The 25,931-nt window shown below is 49.9% G+C and overlaps 1 protein-coding gene across 2 annotated transcripts in view; it reads left to right on the top strand.

The window, feature by feature from the left end:
• Positions 1-25,931, top strand: part of SLC35F3 (solute carrier family 35 member F3) — a 272,482-nt gene that overhangs the window by 194,777 nt on the left and 51,774 nt on the right. Inside the window, exons 1-2 of one of the 2 annotated variants that reach the window (XM_063082869.1) lie at positions 6,139-6,249; positions 21,482-21,812. In XM_063082869.1, coding sequence (XP_062938939.1) covers positions 6,174-6,249; positions 21,482-21,812 — 407 coding nt within the window. In that variant the 5' untranslated portion in view covers positions 6,139-6,173. Of the gene's footprint in view, positions 1-6,138; positions 6,250-21,481; positions 21,813-25,931 lie in introns of those variants that run through there. The other variant, XM_063082868.1, reaches the window with a different exon arrangement.

Below are 25,931 nucleotides of genomic sequence, written 5' to 3'. Positions count from 1 at the left end.
TGTCTGGAAGCCCACTGGTGACATCCATTGATCCCACCTCTTGATGTCCTGTCCCCAGCTGCAGTTATGCACCTTGATGCTCCCCCCTAGAGAAAGACAAGGACACCTAGTGGTACCCTAATGAGTCTGGGTTTGTCCTAGGGAGGCACGTCGTCATTTGGCGAAGACAAGAAGGGACATGTGAGGGCACAGGAAGGCCACCGAATGGCCTCATGGTTTCTGTTTCCCTGCCCTTGTGCTTGGAGCTATTGAAAAGGATACCAATTATCCCTGCCAGGTGGGGGACAAGCTGCCCCGGGGCACGGGAGCCATTTCTTTGCCGTCCTTAGACTTTCTGTCCCCATGGAAATGCCGGGGCTTGCTCCACTCTGAAAGCTTCTGAATGCTGCAGACTGATTTATTGGGTGAAACTCCATTTCTGGTTCCTGGAACCACTTTAAGTGATTATTTTTAAACACCGGTAACCACTAAAATAATTTGTTATTCTTACTGTTTAATACTGTGAAGACTATAAAACAGTGCTGATATTTCAGCAAATTAATTGACGTGGTCTGTTTCCTGACTATTGAAAACCAGAGGTGGATTTTTAAAATTGTATTATTTATTTCCATACCACAAATATAATTTTAATAGTATTTTTCAAACCACGTGGATTATGATCCATGTGTGTATCATAATAAAACCAACTTAATTGATCACAATCAGCATTTTTTTGCAATGAGAGAATAGAGCAGAATGGGAAAAAATGGATAGAGTGGAACAGAGTAGAGAGCTTGCATGTGGTAAGAGTAATATTTAATTAACTAGTTTAATGAGTTACATATGTGTTTGTATGTTTATATATTTGGTGTGTATGTGTATATATATGCATATATACACACACCGTATATGCACAAATGTGTGTATATACAATTATCTATATACATGACACACATGCTTACACATTTGTATATACGGGTTGGCATGTAAAATGTATTTTTCCCAACTTTTAAAATTGATATGTAATTCACAAATGGTAAAAATCACCTTTTAGCATACAACTTTTCACAAATGTGAAAGATATTTCTGACTACGTCAAATTAGTGTGAAGACCACTTAAAGCAAGAGTCTACTTAACTAATTGGAGATACTCAAAAGGATAACATTCTTTTAAGATCTTTGCAGGCAGTGACAATTGTCATATCTAGAAAGATCACATTTTATGCACCCCAAATTTTAAAGCCAAACGAAACCTGGGAGATGATCTAGTTGATGGTTTTCCAAACTTTCTTTCAGCAGTGACAAGTTTTTTACAAACCAAATCCAACATGGAATCCCAACAGATAAAGAGCTGCTTTGCAAAGACCAAGAAATGCAGTTTGAAAGCTGCCAGTGTGGTCCAACCATCTCATTCCCCAAATTAGGAAACTGAGGCCAGAAGAGACTGAGTGACCACTCGAGGTTGGCCACTTCTTACTGGCAGAGCTGGAGCTCAAACTCAAGCTGTTGGCTGTTATTGAAGGCATTTTCCATGCTGTGTAGGTCTCGAGAAGAATCATACGTATTGCTTAACCCCAGCACATAGATTGATGCTTTCTTAGAATAGTGCAGTGAGTCTGTAGATATTTACACACCACTGCATGGGAAATAATGACCAGAGGTCCCATGGATGGCAGAAGTGTGCACCAGTCCAGGAAAGGACTGCAACCTGGATACAGGCCTACATGTGGGAGCCTAGTACCAGGAAGAAGAGAGGGAAGCCTCCAGGATCTGAGGAATCATAACACACCCCCTTCCTGATGGTTCACCCCAGGCTTATCCCCTTTCTCTTCCTAAAGGACCAGGGCTGGGCTCTTACCCTGTGGGTTGCAATTTAAATATAGCCCCTGGGTGGTGGGAGAAACGGGCCCGTTTTGCCTCCTGTCTTCTCTAGGAGTCCTCTTTTGTTTTCATGCAGGACTGAGGAGGAATCAGAGAGTCTGTTGGGGGCAGGCCAGGGACAGTCAAACTCATGCTCGTGGTATGTAAGTTCTGCACCAAAGGCCTGTTACCTTCTGTACCCGCAGCACACCCACTTCAACATTCAGGCTGTAGTGCTAAGAGCACAAAACACAGCCACTGTTTATGAGTCTAGCATACCAGACTACCATAAATTGTCATTAAATGTCTCGTCCACTCCCCAACCACATCGATGAAAAGCAAATGAATCAGAGATGGGATTAGTGCAGAACAGGCCTCTGTCTCATGTAGAGCTGAGGAGATGCTTGGCTCTCGGGAGCAAACTGTTGCACGGCACAGTTTCAGATGTCAGGGAAGATCTGTTTAATGAGTAAGACCTGAAAAGTCAACTTTGTTCCCCTTTTAGATAAATTCCTGTAATATTAAATTTAAGACAGATAGGTGCCCGATGATGTCTTTCAGATATCAGCTCATGCTAATACTCTCCAAAGAGGAATGGGGTCAGAGGGCAAATGACCCATCCTCTTGCCCGGGGATTATTTATACAGTGTTGTTTTCAGGGATCCCATCTCTCTTTGTGAAAAGAATTACTAGCTATTTTTTTTTTCTTTTGGCTATTTGAGATTTGGCTCTTTAAGTGGAGGGCTTGGGCAATTTCATAGGTGTCCCTGAGTTAGGCCATTATATCTTAACTCTAGCCTGAAGTTTTGAATTGTTGGGATTCTCCAAATAGTAGTGGGTGATCATACACTATACACCACTAACTTCCTAGATAATTTTGTTAATGTGAGTTTTTAAATATGCACTCCCACCCCATCCCACTCACAGAAACGTTCATTTAAGGGACGTCAGTACTCATGCGGTCAAGCAGGCAGAAAACTCCTGGTTCAAAAAGGAGTGTGGGGAATTTTGTAGGGTGGGGAGGGGGAATTTGTCGTAACAAGTTGAGAGAGGGCACAGGGCTGATGATGTGGGGTACAGGCAATGAAAGACAGACAGAGGGGCAGAGGTTGAGATGATGTATGAGTCCATTTCTGTTGCTTATATCAAAATACCTGCAGCTAGGTAACTTATAAGAAAATGAAATTTATTGTACACAGTTCCAGAGGCTGGGAAGTTCAAAGTCCAGGGAACACATCTGGTGAGGGTCTTCTTTGGTGGTGGCTTTACAGCAATGCAGGGGTGTCACATGGCAGAAAATGGTGGAGCAGAGACAGAGAGATTCTCCCACACTCTCCTTTTAAAGCCCTCAGAACCACACCCATGACCGCCATTATTTATCCATTCACTAGTCATGACCTTACAGTCTAATCACCTCTTCAAGGCCCTACCTTGCAATTACCGTAATAGGACTTGCCACCTTCTTAATAGTCACAGTGGGGATCAAGCTACTAATACATAAAACTTGGGGGACACAATTCATATCAGGTGACCATCTGGTAAGTCCCCTTTGATAAGCAGAAGTTAATAGACTTCAGGGCTTGATGACCTCCCAGGGAGCCAAAGCTCCTGGAGTAACCTGCAGAGGAAAAAATAAATAATAATAATATATAATTTATATAAAAAAATAAATAATTATTTAGGCAATAATTATTTAATGAGTGAAGTTAATGATAGGGGTATTTAACAATATTTAATTGTTAATCATTTGACTTGTAAGGAACATTGCAATAAATAGAAAGTAAATAGTTTAAAAACAGAAAAATATATATTGGTTACTTTTTGTGGTGTCTCACCCAGCAGAATGAGTCCGTGGGGTCAATATGAGGTGCTGGGGAGACCCACACTAGCACAAGCACAAGCCCAGTCCTCCAGGACTGTGCAGCTGCTGGAGCCTGAGCAAATCCATGCGGATAAGGGGTTACCTGACATGCATCTCTCGCCAGACTTGGAATAGTTACGTAGGGTTTTGTATTTTATATTTACAATATGTAGGAGAAAAGCATAGTGGTTATTAAGTGCAGGCTTTTGAATCATTCAGACTTTGATTTAAATACCTGCTCGGCCAGTTACTCACTCTATGACCTGGGACATTTTATTTAACTTCTCTTAGCCTTAGTTTCCCCATCTATAAAACGAGGTGACAATGACTTTCCAGAGCTTTTGCAAGTAGATAATGAAATGATTTATGTAAAACACTTAATACAGTAACTGATACATAGTAAGTGCTCAAGCAGGGGTACTGTTTCATGTGATATGTTTTAGTTATTATGTGTATTCATGAACTTGATGAAACAACACATAGAAGGATTATTTTGGAACAAAAAGGTTTTCTTTGATAATATACAATATGACTTTTTTCTTCTTGCTTTAAGCTTATCTGCATTTTTCCAAAGATGGAAATGGCTTATTGGCTTATTATAGTGTCATCACAAGGGGTCTTGGGACAAGACCCTGTGTGAGGCGTATAATGTGGGGGTTACCACCAGAGGGCTGTGCGGGGACCCTAAAAACCTTTCCTTGGATGATCGTGGGGACACAACGCTGAGAAGTCCTGCCTTCTGGAGACCGAGGCCCGTTCCTCTCGTCATAGCTGTTCAAGAGAGCAAGTAATAGCAAGAACCTTACAAGAGCAACTTCTAGGAGCTTTGAGACCTGGGGGTGTGCAGGTGGAGGTCACCAGAAATAGCAGGTAGGTGCCGACCCAGGGAAACTCTAGTACTCCAAAGTCACGCCTGTAAACACTCTACTGAGTTACCCTTACCGGGATTAGAATGACATAATACAATAGAATGTCAGTTTTGGAAAAGGAAAGCAGTTAGTGTTGAAGGTTCAGAAACCCTGGGTAAGGACTTAACCAACAATAACAACAAAACCCACTGTGAATCTGAACTTGTCCCTCAGGTCCCAGTGCAGGCTGGGACCCAAACTGAGGCTTTGGCATGTGTGAACGAGATGCCCACAAGACCCTTGGAGTTCTGGGGCCACGGGAGCCCCTGTGCATCCCACCTCCAGGAAGGATGCAGGGAATCTTGGTTGCTTCATGCACTGGGAGCTCTGTGGTCCGCCCCAGCCAGTGAGGCAACAGCTCTGTCTTTGCTTTTTAGCAAGCACCACTGGCCAGTAGCTGGCAGCTGGGTCTGAGCGGGAGCAGTGGAGCCTGCGCCTGCAAGAGGCAGGTGCCCACCTGCAACTGCAGCAAGAAACCCCTGGGGCGCACGTGTGCAGGGCAGGAGTGGAAACGATCTCCAGCCGTGTGTGTGTGTGTGTGTGTGTGTGTGTGTGTGTGTGTGTGTGTGTGTGTGTGTGTGTGTGTGTGTGTGTGTGTGTGAGCAGTGGAGCCTGAGCCTTGCAGAGGCAGGTGCCCGTGTGTGTGTGTGTGTGTGTGTGTGTGTGTGTGTGTGTGTGTGTGAGCAGTGGAGCCTGAGCCTTGCAGAGGCAGGTGCCCGTGTGTGTGTGTGTGTGTGTGTGTGTGTGTGTGTGTGCGCAGTGGAGCCTGAGCCTTGCAGAGGCAGGTGCCCGTGTGTGTGTGTGTGTGTGTGTGTGTGTGTGTGTGTGTGTGTGTGTGAGCAGTGGAGCCTGAGCCTTGCAGAGGCAGGTGCCCGTGTGTGTGTGTGTGTGTGTGTGTGTGTGTGTGTGTGTGTGTGTGTGTGTGTGTGTGTCTGTTTTGCTTCTGTGGACTTTGCATTTTCTTCCCCAAAGACAGCTGTCCCCGGGGCCAGACAAAACAAAACAATGTGCATCTCGACCCAAGGGGTGAATGCAAGCGTGAGAAGCTTTGCTTTTCCCCGTGACTCTCCCTGTAAAAGTATTCGGGATTTGCACGGAGGAGCGAACTCTCCATCCGAACTCCAACACCTCCTTTTTCAAACGTGGGCAACACCGAGGCTGAAGTTCTCCAGCCCCATGGCGCTGGTGGCCCTCAGGACCCGGCCGTGAGGGGGCGGAGCAGGTGAGCCTCGGGCTGCGAGCGGGGGACGCACTTGCCCGTGACGTTGGAGTTTGCAGCGACCTGCAAGTGCGGGAGGCCGTGCGCGCCCGTGTGCACCGGCTGCGCGGCCGGGGAGGATGCGCGCGGCGGGGCGGCCACCGCAGTGAGCAGCGCGGCGGCGACAGAGCCCGCGGGCAGCCCCCGGGGTGGGGGGGGGGGGGACCGAGAAGGGCCAGCCGCCCGCGCGTCCCCGCGCAGGAGGGCCTCGGCCTCGGGCCCGGGAGTGGCGCGCCCCAGCCGGCGCCAGGATGTAGCGATCGGCGGCGGCGGCGGCGGCAGCGCTCCTGCAGGCGGCCGGCTCACCATGAAGAAGCACTCGGCCCGGGTGGCCCCGCTCAGCGCCTGCAACAGTCCGGTCCTGACCCTCACCAAAGTGGAAGGTAAGTGGAGGGGCGCCGGGGAGCCTGGCTCGGCAGCGCTGCGTGCGGGGCTCGGCCTCGCCAGCCTGGCAGCGCCCGCGCGTCTGGCACAGCGGCACCCCCAGTGCCTGTCCTGAGGCTCCTGCCTGCTGGGTAGGAGAGGGTCGCCCAGATGCTAACCAGTGTCCCCACCCCCCCTTACTCGAGTTACCTGGGTTTGGGCCACCCCCACCCTCATCCCCCCTCGTCCCGGGCAGACCCGAGGTGGTGTCGCCCAGGGCTGGAGGAAACAGGACACTAAGCAGGCAGCGGCCTGAGGACACGTCTCCCCTGCCCCCCCACACACACACACCTGCCTTCGCGGCCACGGCCACCAGCAAGTGACTGCTCAGCTCTGTGTGAATGGGCGGGGCTGGCAGGGGAGGGAAAAGCCATCCCAGCCTGTAAACATGTCCTTTCCCAGACCCTTATGGGGGGCAGGAGGGGCTGGGAGAGGCCCCCAGAATGTGTCCCTTCTGCATGGAACCGCCCCCACCCAGGGGACTGAGACAGAGAGCCCACAGGACTGCCTGCTCAGACGCATCTGTGATGCTGCTGGCAGAAGGGGACCTTGCTTTCCAGTGGGGAGGGGGCAGAGAGAGACCAGCCTCGGTCTCCAACTCCTCCTCCCAGGGGCTGGCCAAGTTGGCCAGGTGAAGAAAGCAGCTCCTTCTGCCCAGTCCCAGGAGCTGCCATCTAGGCTCATGCCCATCTGGAGCTCCCAGAGCCCATTCTGCCCGCAGGAGTGAGGGGCAGCCACAGGCTGCGGGAGAGGCGGGCTTCTGCTCTCCCCTGGAGCCAGGCCCTCTGTAGGCTTCTGAGGACCCTGAATCCCACTGGTGAGGTCTTGTTTGTTACAATAAGTCTGAGAACCAGCGAGGGCAAGACAGGTTGGCAGGGTAGTGGTGTGCCCCGAGCTCAGCCGGTGCACAGAGGCCTGCCGGTAGCCATCCAGGTACCCTTAGCTCCATCCCACAGGTGAGGACTTGTCCAAGACCCCCCGCTAGCAGGTGGTAAAGCAGGAATGGAATCCTGGGCTGTCTGATCCAAACCCATGCTTTTTTCAGATCATCAGTTGGCACTGACCTGCAGCTACTTATTTCCCATTTCTTTTTTTTTTTTTTTTTTTTGTCTTTTCGTGACCGGCACTCAGCCAGTGAGTGCACCGGCCATTCCTATATAGGATCCGAACCCGCGGCAGGAGCTTCGCCGCGCTCCCAGCGCTGCACTCTCCCGAGTGCGCCACGGGCTCGGCCCCTTATTTCCCATTTCTCGTGATTTTTTTTTTTACTCCTTGTGCCTGTCTTCTCCCCTTCCCCATCCCAATCTCCAGAAAGACTTGGTATCAGTCGTCTACACCTGAATTTAGTGCAAGGCTGTTTGTATTTCCAAGTCTTCTCCCAGACTTTGCCCAGATGCAGTGTGACCTGGGGAGGGGAAGGGTTGGGTGTTTATTTCCCTTAAGGAAGCAGGGAGAGAGTGTCCGCTCACTCAGGGGGTCCTCCTGGGAAGTCACCTCGTCCCCTCCTGCTAGTAAGGCAGGTTGGTTCTGCTCTCCAGCAGTAGGTGTCTCCCTGGGGCACCCCCAGCCCGCCTAGGGCAGGACAGATCTGAGCTGCATGTGGAGTGGGGCTGGACGTGGGTGGTGAGGCATCTAAGCTGGCGCTGTGGCCTCAGAGGTGCTGCAGGAGGCGCTGAGTGACATGCCAGGGGCATAGGAACAGGCCATGTATGACCCCCATACCCAGTGCCACTTACCTTAGGGCTGCTTCCAAGTGAGCTTTGAGTCTGGGCTCCACACTGATGCCAGCACCTACCTCCCCATGGGCTTGGGGCTCTAACCAGCAATGCCACATAAGTGTCTGGGTGATGGAGAGTGTGCTGAGCTAAGAATTGGACATATTGAGGATCAAGGTGGGCTCTGCTCCTTCTATAGTTTGACTTGTGTAAATCACGAGCACCGAGCCTCAGTTTCCTCAAATGTAAAAGAGAAGTAACAACCTCCCTCCACAGACTGTTGGGGAATGCAGTGACTGAGAGGTAGGTGACAACACCTAGCAAGCCCCCACTTCCCTTTTTGCGTGGACACCTACGTGTGTATCAGCAAAAGTGTCTGCAGGTCGGGACCTGACAAACCTGCCCTTGGTGTGCCTGGCTCACATGGAGCTCTTTCTGGCTGGTCTTTGTGCGTGCTGTTTTTCTTCAGTTGGCTTTAGGTCTATTTTTTTGGAAACCGCTTGCATTTTGTGTGCTTGTTTTGGAAAGGTTGAATCATTTTGTTTTGCCTTGGATGCACAGGGCGAGATGGTCCCCATACTATGGTTGTTTCTGTGGGAATGGCACACAGACCAGGGGGACGGAATGCAGCCAGCGAGGAATATTTATGAGCCTGCAGAGTGTGTCATCTCGGGGAGGCAAGAAGCCACTAGCATGTGGTACATATAAAAAAACCAAAATAGAAGAGTCAATGATTGGTTGAATTCAAAGACAGGAGGATGGACAAGATGACTTCATTTACTCAACAAACATTTCATCCGACTCTACCCCATGTCCTGTGACAACGTAGCAGGGACCTGGGAAGGCAGAAATGAACGCTGCTGGCTTCATCTCTTAAGGAACTTTCAGCCTAGTGGGAGAGAGGCATGCAGATAGATAAACTACCAACTACAAGGTAGTAAGTTCTGGTACACAGCTAAGAACAAAGTGTCACAAGGACACTGAACATTGAGCAATCTGAGGACGTGTTCTGGGAGGAGGCTTTTCTGAGAAGAGGCCTTTCTGAAAAGGAGACATGCAGCTGAGGCTGGGGGATAAGAAGTCGTGCCAGGCACAGAGGGAAACAGAGGCTGTTCCAGGCACCGGCTTGGCCAGGGAGCACGTGGAGCATGGGGCTGGCCTCAGAGAGGGGCTGAGGCTTGAAACCCGCTTTCCAGCCGGGTGGATGGGCTCTGCCATATCTGACAACACATCTTGTTTTCATATCTTTTCCTGGCTTTCCCATCAGAAGCAGACATTGATTATATATTGATCAGGAGCCCATCTCTAGTAGAAGAGCGTTGACCGAGATAATCCGTATTCACAGCCAGCTGATGCATGCTCAATAAAATCACACTTGGTGGGAGTTACTAGTGGAAAATATAAAATGAATTCCTGCAAGAGGTGGGCGGGACGTAGTGCTGTGAAGTGGGGGGAGTCGGGGTCCGGTGCACCAGGGTTATGCCCAGCTCTCACACCGGCCGAGACTAAAGCTCTGTGGGAATCCGTTCTCACGTGTGCAAGCAGAGGTGGAAGTATAGCCCTCTCAATCACGAGAATGACAGTGTTTGCTGGGTGCCTACCATGTTGCAGGCACTGTGCCAGGGGCGATTTCTCCATCATCGCTAGTCCTCCCAAAGGAAGGGTAACCACTGCATAGATCAGGAAACTGAGGCTCAGGGAGACTGTTCACACAGGGTCAAGGAGTTAGAAAGCAAGGGGGCTAGGCTTCAGATCCATGTCTGCTTGGCTCCAAATGCTGCAACACCTTTACACAGCCGAATTGCATTGCCTAGGAGGGTGAATTACATCAGATGATGGCACTTTGTGGGTGCTCAGTAAGCGTTTCCTCCCTGAAGTCCACTCCCCACAAGGTCACCCAGTGGTCTGGACCACCACGGGGCTCATAGCACCCATGGCTGCTGGCAATATTCTAGTGCCTGTGCTCCGGGGAATCAGGCAGTGTCAGCTGCCCCCGTAGCAGGTCTGGCTACCTCGTTTCTGTCAATAGCATAAGAAAGGCTGGAATGCTCGACTACTCTGTATGTGCCCCGATCTGGGAGGATTCTTGACAAGTGTATTCCCAAAGCGTTCCCCTGCCCAGAGATATTTCCCTGGCTGGCCAGCCTTAGGCCTGAAATTTCAATGACAAAAGTCGTTCATGTATTGATCAAATATCCTACCTGATACAGGCATCCCTTGCTTGGTTGGGCTTTGCTATATTATGCTTTGCAGATATTTTGTTTTTTACAAAAGGTTTGTGGCAAACCCTGCATTGAGCAAGTCAGTGGGCTCCGATGATCAGATGATCGTCAGCATTTTTTGGCAATAAAGTTTTTTTTAAATTAAGGCATGTACTTTTTTAAAGGCATAATGGTATTGCACACTTAACAAACTCCATTATGGTATAAACATGTGTATGCACTGGGAAACCAGAAATTCCTGTGACTCGCTTTATTGCGGAGGTCTGGGACTGAACCTGCAGTCTCTCCAAGGTATGCATGTATATGCAAGAGAATGCACCAGAAGTTTGGGGGGATTTTCAGAGGGGTAAAATACAAGCCTTGCCCTAACAGAGCTTCCAAACAAGTGAGAAATGTCAGAAATGCACACAAATAAAGATTACATGTTGAAAGGTAATTTTTGTTATTAATTCTACGGAAGGAGTATAAAATAAATGGTGCATTTCAGCAGAGAATGAGCTGACTTTTGGCTGGGACACAGATGGCCCCTGTGTGACACTCTCACCACCAATTCCTTCTTCTATGCCCAAATGACATAATCTAACAGGACACTCTTCCCTACTGAGCTCGGATGTGGCCCCAGATTCCTTCTCATCCCCAAACTCAAAGTGATGACTGGGAGCACCTTCAGGGCAGCATGAATGAGGACGTTGCCTCTGCCCTTGGCTGTCCTATGTGGCAGGTAGGAAGAGGCATTCTTGGCAGAGGGAGCCCCAAGACAGAGGTGCAGAGCCGAGAAAGGACAGAGAACTACAAGAGGTACTGTGGGGCCGGAGCTCGGGTTATCTAAAGAAACAGAGAAGGAAACGAGGTTAAGTCCGACCATGGCAGACTCTGAGGCTGCCTGAATGCCAGGCTCTGGAGAGTGGGTGAAACAGGCAGGAAGGCGGAGCCCTCGAAGGGACGAAAGACACCATCTGAATATGAGAAAATACGCCGGTCACAGGTGGTGGTGGTGATCATGATGGATCACGAAGTCTTTTATTGTCACCATAAGTATCTCTTAATAAAGGAATTAGGATAGAATAAAAACTATGCAGGTCTGTGACATGAGATAAGGGTCAGGGTTGATCTGAGACACTCTTAGGGGTGTGTGCGTGTGCACACGTGTGTGTACCACACTGAAGGCACAGCGAAAGCAGTTTGGAAACCCCTGCAGGAAAGTGTCCAGTGGGGACAAGGAGACGTGCTGGGGAGCTACTGCACCAGTCCAGGCGCGAGCTGGTGGTAACAATCGTGGAGGTGACGTTTGCTTCCTGCTCGCCGTGAGCCCTTGACCTGTGGTGCCTGGTGCAGTCCTCGTGACATGCCCACGCGGTAGGTCCTGATGTTATCCCCACTGCGCAGGTGAGGACGTGGAGCCTGGTGCTGTTGGGTAACTCACTCTATGAGAGAGCTGCCATGTGGTATAACCACTACACCACCCGACAGCAAGGGCGGGACAGAGGCCAAGTGGCCAGGCCGTGGTGGCAGTGTGAAGGAGGGCTGGGAAGGGAGCGGTCAGAGGGGGCTTTGAAGATTAATCCCAAACAAGGCAGGGAATGCAGAAGCCATTCACGGTAACGGCAAAGAGAGGAGGGGACACATCGGCGAGTGAGAGGGGGCGATGAACTTAGACAGGTGCAGTTGAGGTCCAGGCAGTGCCTTGAATGCAGGCACGAAGCCAGCAAGGAGGTGGGAGAAAGAGGGGGTGAAGCAAGGTGACAGGTCAGGTGGTTTGGGGATAAGGGTGGCAGAAGAGAAGCCTGCATGGCCGGGCTGGAGAACCCCTGGTGACACGATGCCAGGTAAACCAAGAAAGAGGGAGCGTGAGGTGTCAGATGCAGCCAGGAGAGGGCAGTTTTGTAGCAACTGTCTTCAGTGGGCACTGGTCTGCAAGCTGGATGCCAGGCTCGGGGTCTGGGGTCGGGGACTGTTGCAGGATACTCGTTTAAAGTGCTCGGCTGTGACAGAGGTAGGAAAAGCTGTGCCATCGTAGGGGGAAGGGCGATCTGAGAGAGCCGGAGGAAGGAGGCTGATGCAGGACAGGGCTGAGGTTGCCCTAAGAGAAAGGTGACTGAAGGGGCAGTAGCCTGGAGAGGCAGAAGGACATGTGGGACAGCACAGGACAGAGCGAGGGGCGAGTGGAGGTGCAGGGGGGGGGGGCAGGGACCTGCACAGGCGACTTTGATCTTTGGGACACAGGAACTCCAATTGTCTGCCAGAAATGATGGATGGGGACTGAAGGCTTGAAGAGGTGGGAAAAGGTTCAGAATAGCTCCACTGGGACAGCCAAGAGGAGACTTAATTCTTAAAAGCCTTTTTGGCGAGCGACACGTTTCCACTGGTCAAAACGTCCTGCAGCTCAGAAGAACGGGCCAGAGCAGAGAGCACTGGGTGAGGTGTGGGAACACTCAGCGACCAGTTCCTGCTCCCCCACTAGCTAATTAATCCATCAGCCGTGTCTTCTGGCCTCTCAGAGCCTGGGCTTCTCTTTCTGCAAAGAAAGGAAATTAGAATAGGTCTGGCTCTTTCAGCAAAGCAGGAACATCCTATGAGTCTATTCAGTAGCTTACTCATTAGCACAGATCGGTTTGTCTGATTCAAACCCTCCTCCAGCTGTAGTCAGAGAGCAGAGTCCTGCGGGACTGAGACTGGGGACAGTGAGGAATCCGGCCTGTGCATGTATGTGTATTTGTGCATGCAAACTTGCACACTTTCAGGGATTTGGGTATCTGAGCAAGGGGAGGAAAGACCAGCCAGTGAGTATTATTTGCTCTATGAATTCTCAGCAGCAGGAGGCCACTGGACACCAGTCAGGACCCCAAGGGGGAGCGGGCACAAAAAGACCTCAAAGAGAAGCTGTGCGACTTCTGAGTTTGTCCTGGGGCTGGCTGCGGTGTGTCTGGGTTAAAGCCTCGGTGCCAGGGATGGACTCAGCCACGTCACTCTCTGTTGGTACAGGACACTCACCCTTGGATAGGAGACCAAGCCTGGGAGATGGTGTTTAACACCTTAACACCAACCTCACGTTGTCCTTGACCCAGCAAGTTCGGTCCTGCCTTCCTGATGCACGACTGCTGAGAACTGGCACTGTAGTTTAGAAAGCTGTTTATTCTTCAAGATACATTGTGAGACAGCACATGCCACCAGCTATAATTTTGCTGTGTTCTCTTGCTCATTTTCATCTGATACCCCACCCAACCAACATTAGAGGACCAGAGGTGTCACATCGTCCCCCTCCCCCTGCCCAGCAGTGCATGATGAGTCTGGGGGCTGGTCCTTCCACCTGAGAAGGCTCCAGCGCCCCTGTCCTGAAGAGCCCACAGACTGCAGGGGTGGGCAGGGGGCACACTGCACATGTTCTGCCCTTTTGTAAAACCAAGGCTCACCCTGTGAGTTCCAACAACCTGAACTCCCATCCACATAGAAGTCAAAGGACCTGCTTTTCTATCTGACATGGAAAAACGTCTGAAAAGAGGAGTGTGTGCGCTTCTCTGGGTTTCTGTGCAGGTCATTAGTGGCACCCAAATGTCCCCCTGTGAGCACCTGTGGTGTGCACAGAGGTTCCATGGGCCCAGGCCACTGCCGTCTGCAGCCTGCCATCCACACCCTGAAACGTTGACATTCCAGGAGACGGCACAGGCCACGACTAGCAGGAACGTGGATTAAAGCAGATCCCCTCCAGCTGACGTGTTTTCTGATCACGTATGAAAACAGTGCCCTGCTGCCTGCCACGAGCCGACATGGACTCTTCCCCCAAGGCGCAAACAGAGTTACTGAAAGCTTATCCATTCCTGTCTGTCCCTCACAAGTCATACCTTGCCCTAGGGCTGTGCACATTCTAGGACTGTCTTAAATCCACTGCATGAGGTGGTGTTATTGGGACATTTGGGAGCTTTTCGGGCACATCTAAGGAAATGAGAAGTGAGGTGGAAATGCCGATACAGCTGTCTACTCGCTGGGATGGTGGGATGGTAGGGTAGGTGGGCTGGGTCGAGGCTGGGCTCTCAGACTGGTTCAGGGACGGACTGCAGGAGGATCTCGGAGAAGGCTCCCACCACCCCAGGCCACCCCACTCCGCCCCTGAGAAAGCAGCCTTTGTTCACTTCCCCATTCTCTGTCCTTACCAAGAAAATAACTTTCCAGTGGAAAACACTAATTCTGCTTTTAAAAATGACTTCAGAGTTGCCATGTTTTCTCTGTTTCCACATACTACCTCTGGAATCACTTTACAACACAAGTTTAAGCAATTCACAGGCAGCATGCAAATATGAGATAGCATCTAATATTCCTAATCCAATGCTGTGATTTCTTCTAAGAGATGACCGAAATAAGAGCTCTGCCATCTACAGCGTGACACCCACATTCTCCCTTGGCTTACACCTCCCACCTTCGCAAGCATGGCACAGTCCCAACTGCAACCCGCCGTTGTTGGTCAGCTCAGGCTGCCATAACAAAGTACCATAGACAGGGTAGTTTAAGTAAGTCTGTTTTCTCACAGTTCTGGAGGCTGGAGGTCCGAGATCAAGGTGCTGGCAAATTCAGTTTCTGGTGAGGACTCTCTTTCTGGTTTGCAGACAGCCACCTTCCTGGCCTCTTCTTGTACACATGTGGGTGGGGGGAAGAGAGCTCTCTGGTGTCTCTTCTTATAAGGATACTTATCCTATCAGATTGGAGCCTCACCCTTAAGAACTTATTTACCTTTAATTACTTCTTTAGAGGCTCTATCTCCAAATACAGCCACACTGGGGTTAGGGCTTCAGCATATGAATTTAGTGGAGACACAAACATTCAGTCCATAACAACCTCATTCCTGCACAGCAAATCCTAGCCATTGAAAAATGGGGTCTGTCCTCTTCAAACCTGAATCTCCTCTTCAGTGATGGGCAGTTGGGACTAAGGTTTGTCACCACGGCCCTGATCAGCTTTCAAAGGGGAGAATGGGAATGTCCTTCATTCCTGTTGATGCTTTTGAGTCGGACCAACCAGCGTGGACCTGTCTCAGCCATCACCAGTCTGTGGCCTTGGGATCATAAGTCTCAGAGCCTCAGCAGTCCAATCTGCAAAAAGGGGATAATGCTGACTGCCACCATCATGGTGGGCAAAGAAAGATATATGACATCTCCTGGCAGAGAGTCACGGATATACTGGGTGTTTAACCATCACTGTCCCCTTATGTCCCTCTGCCCTGCCCTCCTCCTTTACCCAGGACCAGCATCTCACTTCAGTTATCCGTAGATTTCATTCTTTCCCTGGGAACAGTGCTAATCAGGAGTGTGGCTAGGGTCTTGGCCATGTGTGAATAGTGGGACTGTTTTGTGACCCAAAGTTCAGGGATCCACATAGAAGGTCTGGCCAGGGCAGCTGGGCATAATGGGTCAGCATATGTGAAGTGAGGATAGCTTTGGAATATCCAGGGCAGGTGGTGGCCATCTATGTGTGACAGCCTCTTCTGCACATCTCCTCCTTGCCTTTCCTCCACACCACTGCTTGAAACAGCAAACACTCACACATAAATTCACTGAGCAAGTAGTCAATGAGTAAATGACATAAACAAACTCTGAAATGCACTTTCTGGGAGATGTCACACATGCTAATAGCCATAAATGAAAGCTTACTTCCAAGCTCTTTGTTTTGCAAAAGCTGCTTAGTTGGGTGGCCAGGCCCTGGCTGGTGTAGCGCTCAGTTATCAATCAGTGGAAGATCTTCATCAGGCCTTGTCTCTCCCTGGGCCGTCCAGAAAAGGGGCAGGGGGAGGGGCTCTAGTTCCCAGAGCACTTCCCAACTGTGTCCTGTTTGAATGAAATCAGAGGCACTCAGCCCTCTAAGATGTGTGCAGTCCTAGCTTCACTAGGTAAGCTCCTGCCCCAAAGTAGGTGGTCTTAATTGATTTCTTGGATGAGTAGCCAAAAAACATAACCAGTCCACCCAAGACTGGTTAAAAACCAGAAACATACATCCATACAAAGACTTATCTGTGACTGTTTATAGCAGCATTTGTCACAGTAGAAAAAAACTGGAAGCAATCCACATGTCCATGAATGGATGATGGATAAGGAAAATGTGGTCTATCCCTACCACGGAATACTGTTCAGACATAAAAAGAATGAACTTCTGACATGTGCTATAACATAGATGAGGCCCAAAGATGATGCAAAATGAAAGAAATCAGATGTGAAAGTCTGTACATTTATGTGAAATGCCCAGAATAAGCAAATTTGTAGAGACAGAAAACAGATTCATGGTTGCCTAGGGTTGAGGGTTGGAGTAGTGGAATAGGGACTGATGACAAATGGGCATGAAAACTCATTTTGGGGTGATAGAAATGTTCTAAAACTGTATCATGGTGATGGTTTCACGATTCTGTAAATTTGCTAAACACCCCTGAATTGTACACTTAAAATGACTGACTTTTGTGGTATGAAAATTAAACCTCAATAATGTTGTAAAAGATAACTGTATAGATCTTACTGAGGTGGTGTTAGTTGCAAGGATCTCCTCCTATTCTCTGTGCAATGAAACCTCTTTTGCTTGCAGGGGACTTGGGCCATGCCAGCTACTTAAGTTTTTAGGCCACTTATCCAGCAAATCAAGGGGACTTGCCTTTGTCCCTGAATGAGCTGGCAGCTAAACAACTTCTAACTCATCCACTGTGACCTAGAGTTTCCTTCTGCCGGGCAGCCATCGTCCCTAGATGCTGCTTCTGCTTGACCATAGAGTGCAAATCTATTATACATCCATGCTAAGAGACAAGTGGGGAGTGTGATTTTGCAGGTGATAGGACTGACACAAAGTTTTAGTTTCAGTAAATTGCCTGACAGCCCTCAGGACTCTGAGACACAGTGCAGAATGGAAATTCAGGCACAGGCATGGTTCCATGTCACCATGTCACCAACTGTCCAATGCACAAGAGAACCCCCCTACACACATGCACATGCATGCACCAAACACCACACACACCACACACACATATACACATCACACACATGCACACATGCACATACACACGCACCTTTCTTCAAAATGCTCAATGGCAGCAACTCCAGCAGCAAAACTGGGAAGAGCCCACCTGTCCTCCAGCATTTCTGGGTGAATTAAGTAGCGTCAACAGAGCATTTAGAGGTGATAAAGCAAACAGGAGATGTTTGAGTCCCCAGCGATGGCATCTGTCAGCACAGCCACCAGGCAGTCAGTGTATAATCTACTTTGCATTGTTCCTGCAACTGTTGGCTAAAGTGGGAGAATAGAATTCAAGGTGCAAGAAGATCATACACAGGGGATTGTCAGCAGGAAGGGGGTGTTAGAGAGCAAAGGTATGGGGAACATAAACGGTATTTCCAGTCGCGTACTAATGGTCAGATGAGCAAGGCAGGAAACAGCGTGGGTCTCATGTGGCGTTGATTTCTTGGAGGCGATCTGCACCACCTCTCTCCGCATAAGGAAGTTGTGAAATCAAGCAGTCATCGCCAGACTTGTGATTTAGAAGGGGAAGTAAACGGAAGTTTCCTGCACTGAAGAAGACTTGGAAGGCTTTTCAAAGGGATACTGCCCTTTTGTTGTAAGTCCTTCCATCTGAAGCCCATTGGAGCATAAATTGGACAGCTCATCGAAAGCTTCCTGACCACGGTGCAGAGGGTGTGGGCTGCATCTTCTGCATTTTGATGAGTGCAGGACAAATGCATCTGCTAACCAGATTTGCTATGTCACTCCGCATTTGTTCCTCACTCATTGTTCCCTTTGCAGTGGGCACTGGGGCTTGCACTTTCTTAATAAAGCAGGGTCGGTGACATCTGAAAGTGCCCCAGTCCCCTTGGCAAACCTGGTGGTCTCTCGTGCTGCTCGTCCACCCACAGTGAGATGGGGCGTCGTAGCGGGGTGAGGGCAGCGGGTTTCAGGTCTCACCATCTGCTGTGCCACCCCTCGGCAGGTCGTGTGTGCTCCTGACCCTGAGCTATGATCCTGCTATATCACTCAGAGCCGTTCTCACCCTCAAGGCCCAGGCCAAGCCTCTGCCTGGTTCTCACTATGATCTCAGCTCACCCTGGCCATGCTGTCTTCAGAATTCCCATGATCTAAGCAAAATCTCTCTGTTTTACCCATCACTGTTCTGTAACTCCTTTGTGGGTCCGTTTTGTCACTCCCACGTAGACTGTACGTTCCTGAAGAACAGTGTTCATGCTTTACGTTTATTTATAGACCACCCCAAGCTCTTGGCACAGAGCATGTTGCTTCACAGTGATTTCCTGGCCCATTGAAGGTCCCCGGGATGTGGGATGCATCACACTGTCCACAGCCACAGGAGATTTACGAAGTCCGTGTCATTATGTGCAGCTTAAATAAAAGCAGGATGAAAACACAGTCTCCATCCCTATTTTGCTGCGTGAGTGGGTTTGTGTGTCCATGTATGGCAGGGGCACAGTTCTGCTCAGAGCTGTGTGTGTGTGTGTGTGTGTGTGTGTGTGTGTGTGTATGTGTGTGACACAGGCACAAAAGACTGGAGAAAATGAAGCAGCAAAATGTCAACAGTAATATCTCTAGTTGCTAAGAGTATTGCTGATTGCTTTTTGTTTTTGCTGTTTAGTACTTTCGTGACACATTTGTAAGGAATGTTTTTCATTTATGTGAGGTTCCCAGGTATTGAAAATGGTGAGTGATTATTATTATAAGAGGCTCAGTACAGTGAAATGAAAAGTTTGCAATGGATTCGGTTGGGTTGTCCCAGTGTTTCCCAAAGTGTGTTCTGGGGTACACTAGTACCCCTTTTTAAATGTGTGGGTGTTACACATTTAAATGACAGGGAAAGCATGCATTCTATAGCAGACTCTTGGAAATTCACAACACCCACTGGCCCTGAATCTTCCTATGGCAAAGGAACCTGTCTGTTCTACTTAGTGTTTTCCAAACTTATATGACCAGGGAATCATTCTTTCTTATAATGCCCGTTAGCTGCACTACACTTTGGAAAACATTCTATCTTACATGACGTTTTTAAATGAGGGAGTACTGAGTTTGGTTTTGAGTGTTTCTGAGTGTATTTATTTTGTTTGTATATTGTTAATATTCCCTTGGTTAGAGGATCTAGAGAGAATCTAGAGGATCTAGATCTAGAGGATTGAGAGAGTTATTTAGAGAATAACTTCTTTAATCCAAATTCATAGAAGCATTTTAGCAATACAACATTACATGATTTGGTGATTTTCTCCTTCATTATAAAAGCTATGCAGAATCATTGCTTAGCTCTGTAAGTTTTAAAGCTTAATTTGCTATAATGAAAATATTAAATGAAGAAACATGCCGTAAGCCTGGATTTATTCAGCCTCCTCCAGGGCCTGCTCTTAAATTGGATTAAGCTGCATTTTATTTCCATGTGCACTTTTTCTCTTTTAATCTCCAAGTCATGTTTTCAGCATGAGTGTTTGACAGTGATGCCGATAGTGAAAAATCTCCCTCACCCCTAGCACACCTTGCAAATTATCCCATTAATGAAAGGCTGCAGAGGCTAATCCAAAATGACAGGTAATCAGGGTGTAAATGGAAACACGCAGGCCTCCATCTGAAATTGCATTCGCCTTAAGTGTGGGAATTCACTGTGAGCACAGTTAGGAAGTCCCAGTGGGAGGGAACAGGGACACGGATGGGACTCTGTCTATCTCTTTGCCCTCTGCTCCTTCCTGCCCTGCAGCCCAGGCAGGAACAGACAACTCAGGGGATGGCCAAACGCTTGTTTTTCTGGGGGTGTTCCAAGTAGGAGCTGCACATACATGAAAAGTAAAAGGAGGGAGATTAAATATTAATAAAGCAGGCAATGGAGCAGGATTTGGGCCAAGAGAGGATGTGATCTCTCCTGGACTAGCCATCTAATGCTTAGGTTTACCTCCAGCTAAACCAGATAACAGCCAGTGCTGGCGGTTAATGGGTTAATGACAGGATCAGCTAACCTGTATAATAGGCTACATTGAATCAGAATTACAATGATTTGGAAAGTATGATATGTAAAACTCGGTTTATTGTTATTAAAGTTATTGAGCTTACTATTAAGTGTGAACAGTACACATAGAGTACATTTGACCCCGGTGTATTCGGCACTCATCTCCTGTGCCCCTATGGAGAAGATGGCCTGTCAGCCCTTGAGTGTCCCCATGCAGCTGAGCTCCAGGCAGAACACATAAAAGGCAAGCACGCTGCCTTCTGCAAACCTGCATCTGCCCATAGCTGCACCCGACACAAGCCACTGCTCTGTTTAAATTTCCAGCTGGCTGACCATACACAATCATGAATGAAAAGCAAGCAGTGGAAAATCACGCCTTTTCGCCTTCTCACGGTCTGCGGCCACTGCTCTGCCGCAGAGCCCAGCTTTGGGCTGTAGTCTACCTTCCAGAAATCTCACAGCTCCAGAATGGAGTGCCCGTGGTCTTTCACACCCCAGCTGCCAGAGGCTGTGGCTTCTAAGTAGAGCTTCCAAGTGGGGCCATCAGCAGGAAGCTGGTTAGAGCAGAGAGAAAAATGAGAGGGGAGTCTATTTTTGCTCTACGTGCAAAAATAAGAAGGTCTGGGCACCTGTGCCTCTAGGGAACAGGCAAGGAGGAACTTCTGCCAAGGTACTGGGACCTTTCTGAGGTCAAGGCCTATACCTCCACCTGTAGGAACCCCCAGCCTCTAGCACCGCCCAGTGCCCAGGAGCCCCTCAGTACACCTGAGCTGGCATCAACCAGAGTGAAAACATCGCAGCTACTCTGCGTGTCCCGGAGGAGTGGGTCCCAATGCAGGAAGATCAATTGTTGCAATCAGATTCTGATTCAGGGGTCTGGGCTGGGGACTGAGATTGTACATTTCCAACAGGCTCCTCGGGGCTTTTTCGGGGTGGGGGGGTGCAGATGCTGTGGGCATCCCTCAGGGGATAGCAGCCCAGGGCAAACACCAAAGTCAAGGGTTCGGATCCCCTTACCAGCCAGCCACAAATAAAAAAAAAAAAAAAGCAGCAGCAGCCCAGTGCAAACGTCAAACGCCTGTCACGTGGCTGCCCAGCAAGCTGCCCCTGCACCCCTCTGTCCCACTACCAGGTGGCTGGCCGTGGCCATGACAGCTGCCCTACCCTCAACTCCCAGCCCCCAGGTGGCTGGCCGTGGCCGTGACAGTTGTCCCCCCACCCCTCTGGTGACTGGCCATGGCCACACCGGCCACCCGCACATCCTCCCGCACTGGGTCTGGGCCGCTAACCCGCTTCTCTTCCCCAGGGGAGGAGCACCCGCGGGAGCCCCCGGGCCCAGCGGAGGCCCCAGCGCCGGCGGGGACAGAGGCCGGCGGGACAGCGCGGCGCCATGGTGGCTGCGGGTCGTGCTCCCGGGTGCGGCTGCGGAAGGCCCTGTGCGGCGTGGCTGTGGCGCTGTCCGTGTGCGCCTCCTGGGCGGGCTGCACGCAGCTGGCCAAGCAGACCTTCGGCAAGTTCGACGCACCCTTCACCCTCACGTGGTTTGCCACCAACTGGAACTTTCTGTTCTTCCCGCTGTACTATGCGGGCCACGTCTGCAAGTCCACGGAAAAGCAGTCGGTGAAACAGAGGTACAGGTAGGCGCCCCCCGGCCACGTGGCGGGGCGGGGAGGGGCTGGAGATGAGTGTGACATTTCTCAGTGAATGCATCTGCTCCTTCAGTGGGCCGGGACCGGAATTCTCTCTACCCTGGTGACAATCCCCCACCTCCCGCCTCTCAGCCCCAGCAGTTCCTTTAGAGGAAACAGGAGCAGGCAGAATTTTCCAGAGCCGGCCACTGGGGGAGCGCCAGACAATGCAGAAATGGGAGACCTCTGCAGGGCGGGCTGGGGTGGGGACCGCGAGTCGCTGCAGCCAGGTGACTTGGTTGCTTGCTGGAGCTTACTTCCCTCGTGAAGATGTTCTCCAAAGACTTCCTTTCAAATCCAGGACAGCCCCTCCTGGGTATGGAATCCCATGGGTCCGAGGATCTGGCAGTGTGGTGACCAAAGTCAAGGCACTGTGAGGACTTGGTTGCCTGTACTTTCTCATGTGGAGTCCGCTGGAATGGTGTCCCTTTCAGAAACAGGCCAGGAACCCTGACCTCAACCCCCCCCCCCCCAGTGTGCAGCAGGGCTCCCCAGCTCTCCCGGAGCCACGCGGTGGGTGGTGACCCAGGGCGCTCATCTGTGCCAGTGAGTGCATCTCCGTTTGCCCAGTGCAGGCTCTCCTGGGCTGTGCCAAGGGCTGGCCCAAATGCGGCATACTCAGAAAACCCAGGAAACAACGCTGGTGACATGTTGGTGACAATGGGCCAAGGTGACACAGCAGGCCCTGGAAATGTGTCTTTTATCACTCCCAGAGGTGAGGAAAAGTTGAAAGTTGAAGACTTTTCACTCCCTCACCTTGCCCCAGCCCCCCAAACACATACCCTCATAAAATTTCCATGTCCCATTTACCCTCCACTTCGAACTTCAACCCTGTTCTGAAGTTGCCCTTAGAAGTCACAAGAAAACTAAAAACATCATTGGGTACAAGGAGCAAAGAAGTTTGGGAGCAGAGGCCTAGACTTGGGTGAGAATTTCTGTCTGGGAATCTACCATTATGTCCCTGTAAAGTTTTCGTTGGAGGTGCAGGTGCCATACTTCTGGAATGTTCGCAGGGAATCTGGCCTGGCTCCTTTAAAAGACAAACTTGTAGATCAGAGCATGCATTTAGAGGAAGGGGCTCTGATGGACCTTGAGTTGAGTTACTCAGCTCTCACACGTCCCCTTAATGAAAGAGATTTAGAGCAGATTCTGGAGAAAGATTTAAAGATTTAGATTCTGGAGAAAGGCATGAAAGGTACAGAGCCCTGAGCCTGGAGCCCAGAACCCAGGCCTGGGCACTCTCAGTGTCGACTTAAACCAGTTTGCTCATGGACCAGCCAGAAATTGCTAAGGAAGCATTTAACACCCCTCTTCTGAATAGCAGCCGAAACCAGGCTGAAACGAATAGGTTTAGAAAACATGCTAGGGCGCAAGATTGTCCCAAGGGCAAAAGTAAAATAATGGCCTGTTTCTAGTCACAGAGAGAAACAAATGTACAGTAAATAATGTACTTAACTGTTAAGTAGGCCTGAAGTGTTTGTAATTTGTAACTAGGAACCTAACTTTCTTTACCTAGAATACTGTGCTGCCACCTCCAACAAAGGACAAAAAGGGGATTTAAGTGCCCTTTCTTGATAAAGGATTATTGGGAGAGAAGATGAAATACTTTTTTTCCTGCTACCTTCAACCATGCAACTGAAAGAAGTCCCCAAATGCTAGAGCCACGTGCTGCCCCAAAGGTGGGCCATGGCCACCGCTCATCTGTGACAAGCCTGGCACTGCTGCCCTTATGGGACAGGCCCAGCACCACTTAAACTGTCGTGCTGAAAACCACACAGAAGGCATTAAGCTTAGTGGTAGTTAAAAGGTCGAGGTAGGAAAAAATGGAAGGTCATTGGAAGGGATTAGGTATACAGAGAAAGACACCAGCACCTTGATTTCAGTTCACTCTTCCCATAAAAATTGTCCAGAAAGAATCATGAAAGAATGCCAGTGACTGCTGTGTTCACTGGAGAATAATCTAGTTAAAGACTTGCCCAGTTTCTGTTACAAAGCTCAGCTCCCCCTCTGCAAAAAAATCTTCCTGACTGTACGCTCTGTTAGCCCTGTGGCTAAGCAGAGCTGCTGATTTACCAGCCAATTACTGCGTGTGTCAGTCAAGCCCTGGGCATCGTCAGAAGGGTCAAGAGAGATTCTTTCTCACAAAAGGGAGAGAAAAATTTTAGCAATGCAGACCTTCCTTAGGGAGGCACGATTCCCTCGCAGCTCAGATTGGAGTGCGGTAACCCGACTAGGATTCCCAGAAATGGAGGAAAACTGAAATCGCATCTTCCATCTCATGCTTTTCTCAAAATTAATGCCAGGGAAGTGAACATTTAGAGTCAGCTGAAGAGATGTGTCTCTCGGCTTAAAGTGGTTAGCAGGGAGCTGGGGAGAAAAGGACACAGGTACAGAGCTTTGCACAGAGAGGAAGCCAGACAGAGAAACCAGCTTATCTTGCAGTTATCAGGAAACAGGCAGATGGAATTTCTTTTCTGCAAGCCCTTCCCACCTGAGCTAGAGAAATGAGCCAAAGCAGAGAGAGGATGGCACATATGTCTTAGCTCAGAGGTCCTCGCCTGCAATGCCCTGTGGGCCACCCGGGGTGTCGTGGAAGGCAGCTCCATTCAGCAGATCTGGCTGGCTTTGAGGTTCCACTTTCCGATCGAGCTGCAGGGGGATCCTGGCCCCCGGGCTGCACTTTGACTGTAAATGCCCCCGGGCTGCACTTTGACTGTAAATGCCCTAGAGGTATTGATTCTCAACTACCATTTTTTTAAAATGCTGCCGATCTGACCAAATGTGGGCACCAGGACTTACCTCGCTGTGTAGAACTGACGAGAATCCAGACTGGGGCCCAGAGAATGTTCCAGCCTTGTCCTCCTGTTGCCACTTGCAAGGGAGGCTCCATGGGCAAGTCGCATAAGCTCTTGGAGCCTCAGATGCCCGTCTGTAAATGGAAGGTGAGATACATGCACCACCTTGCCCAAAAGATTGCTGTGTGGTCAAATGAGAGGCCATATATGAAAATGCCCTATAAAGTGTGACATGCCGTGTAAGAGCGAGGAGCCAGAGCCGCATTGTGATATCCCGTGTGGGTTGGATGGAAGAGCGAGTCCATCAACCGTCTCATGGTGGCCTATTCAAACTACAGGAGTGCTGACCCCTATGGGGCCACGCAAGTGCTTATCTTGGAGAAATCCACTCATAGCCCTGGTGGCTACAGAGGGAGTCGGAGAACACTGACCAGGGCTTCTTAGGATCAGATACTGTTGTGGGGAAATAGCGCATGAGCGGGAAAATCTCACCGACAGCTGAGGAAGAACCAGTGTCCAGAGTAGAGGTGGGGGGTGGAGTGGGGTATCCAGCCACAGAGGGGTCTGCAGGAAACACAGTGTCCTGAACAGCCGGCCACCTGGGGGAGACATAGGGAAAAGTTGTATCAGGTCTGTTGTCCTGGAGAAACTGTCGCTGGCAGGTGTGACAACTCCCAGCACCTGATCCTTGGACCCCGGGACAGGAAAATGGCTTCTCAGATCCCAGAGGCTGCCACGGTCAGCACAAACTGGCTTGGGGCAGATCTGGGGCACCTGCAGTCTTGTCAGAGGTCTTCCAGGAATTTCCAGCAGTAGTGACCTGTTTTCAAAAGCAAATGCCTGGACCTTCTGCTATCATGCAGCAGCCAAAAATGAATGAATGGCACAGAGGTGACAGATGTTTTCCTCTGCCTGTTGCAGTGACAGCTTTCCGTAAGCTAGCCGACTGATTCTGCTGCAGACACTCCGAGCAGCGTTCCAGCCCAGAAAGGGGAAAGGGTAGTTTTGTCTTTCGTCTTAAATACTGCAAGGGCCCAGTGTGTGTCTCTGGCCACACAAATTTAAGCAGGAGCCGTATGGCATCTTGCAGCCACAGTATTCATCCATCCATACTTGAAAGTCCAAGGAGGAGAGTGGAACAGTTGCAATGTGGAGGTGTGTCTGTTCTGAAAATAGTTACGTGCATCTCCCCTAAGTGAGGCACTAGGGAGACAAGGAAAAATGGTTCCTGTCCTCAAGGAGCCTAAAGCCTGGTAACAGCACACAATAGCCA

This window comes from Cynocephalus volans, chromosome 18 (assembly GCF_027409185.1).
Source record: "Cynocephalus volans isolate mCynVol1 chromosome 18, mCynVol1.pri, whole genome shotgun sequence".
Taxonomy (NCBI): domain Eukaryota; kingdom Metazoa; phylum Chordata; class Mammalia; order Dermoptera; family Cynocephalidae; genus Cynocephalus; species Cynocephalus volans.
This window is presented reverse-complemented; position numbering and strand designations above follow the sequence as displayed.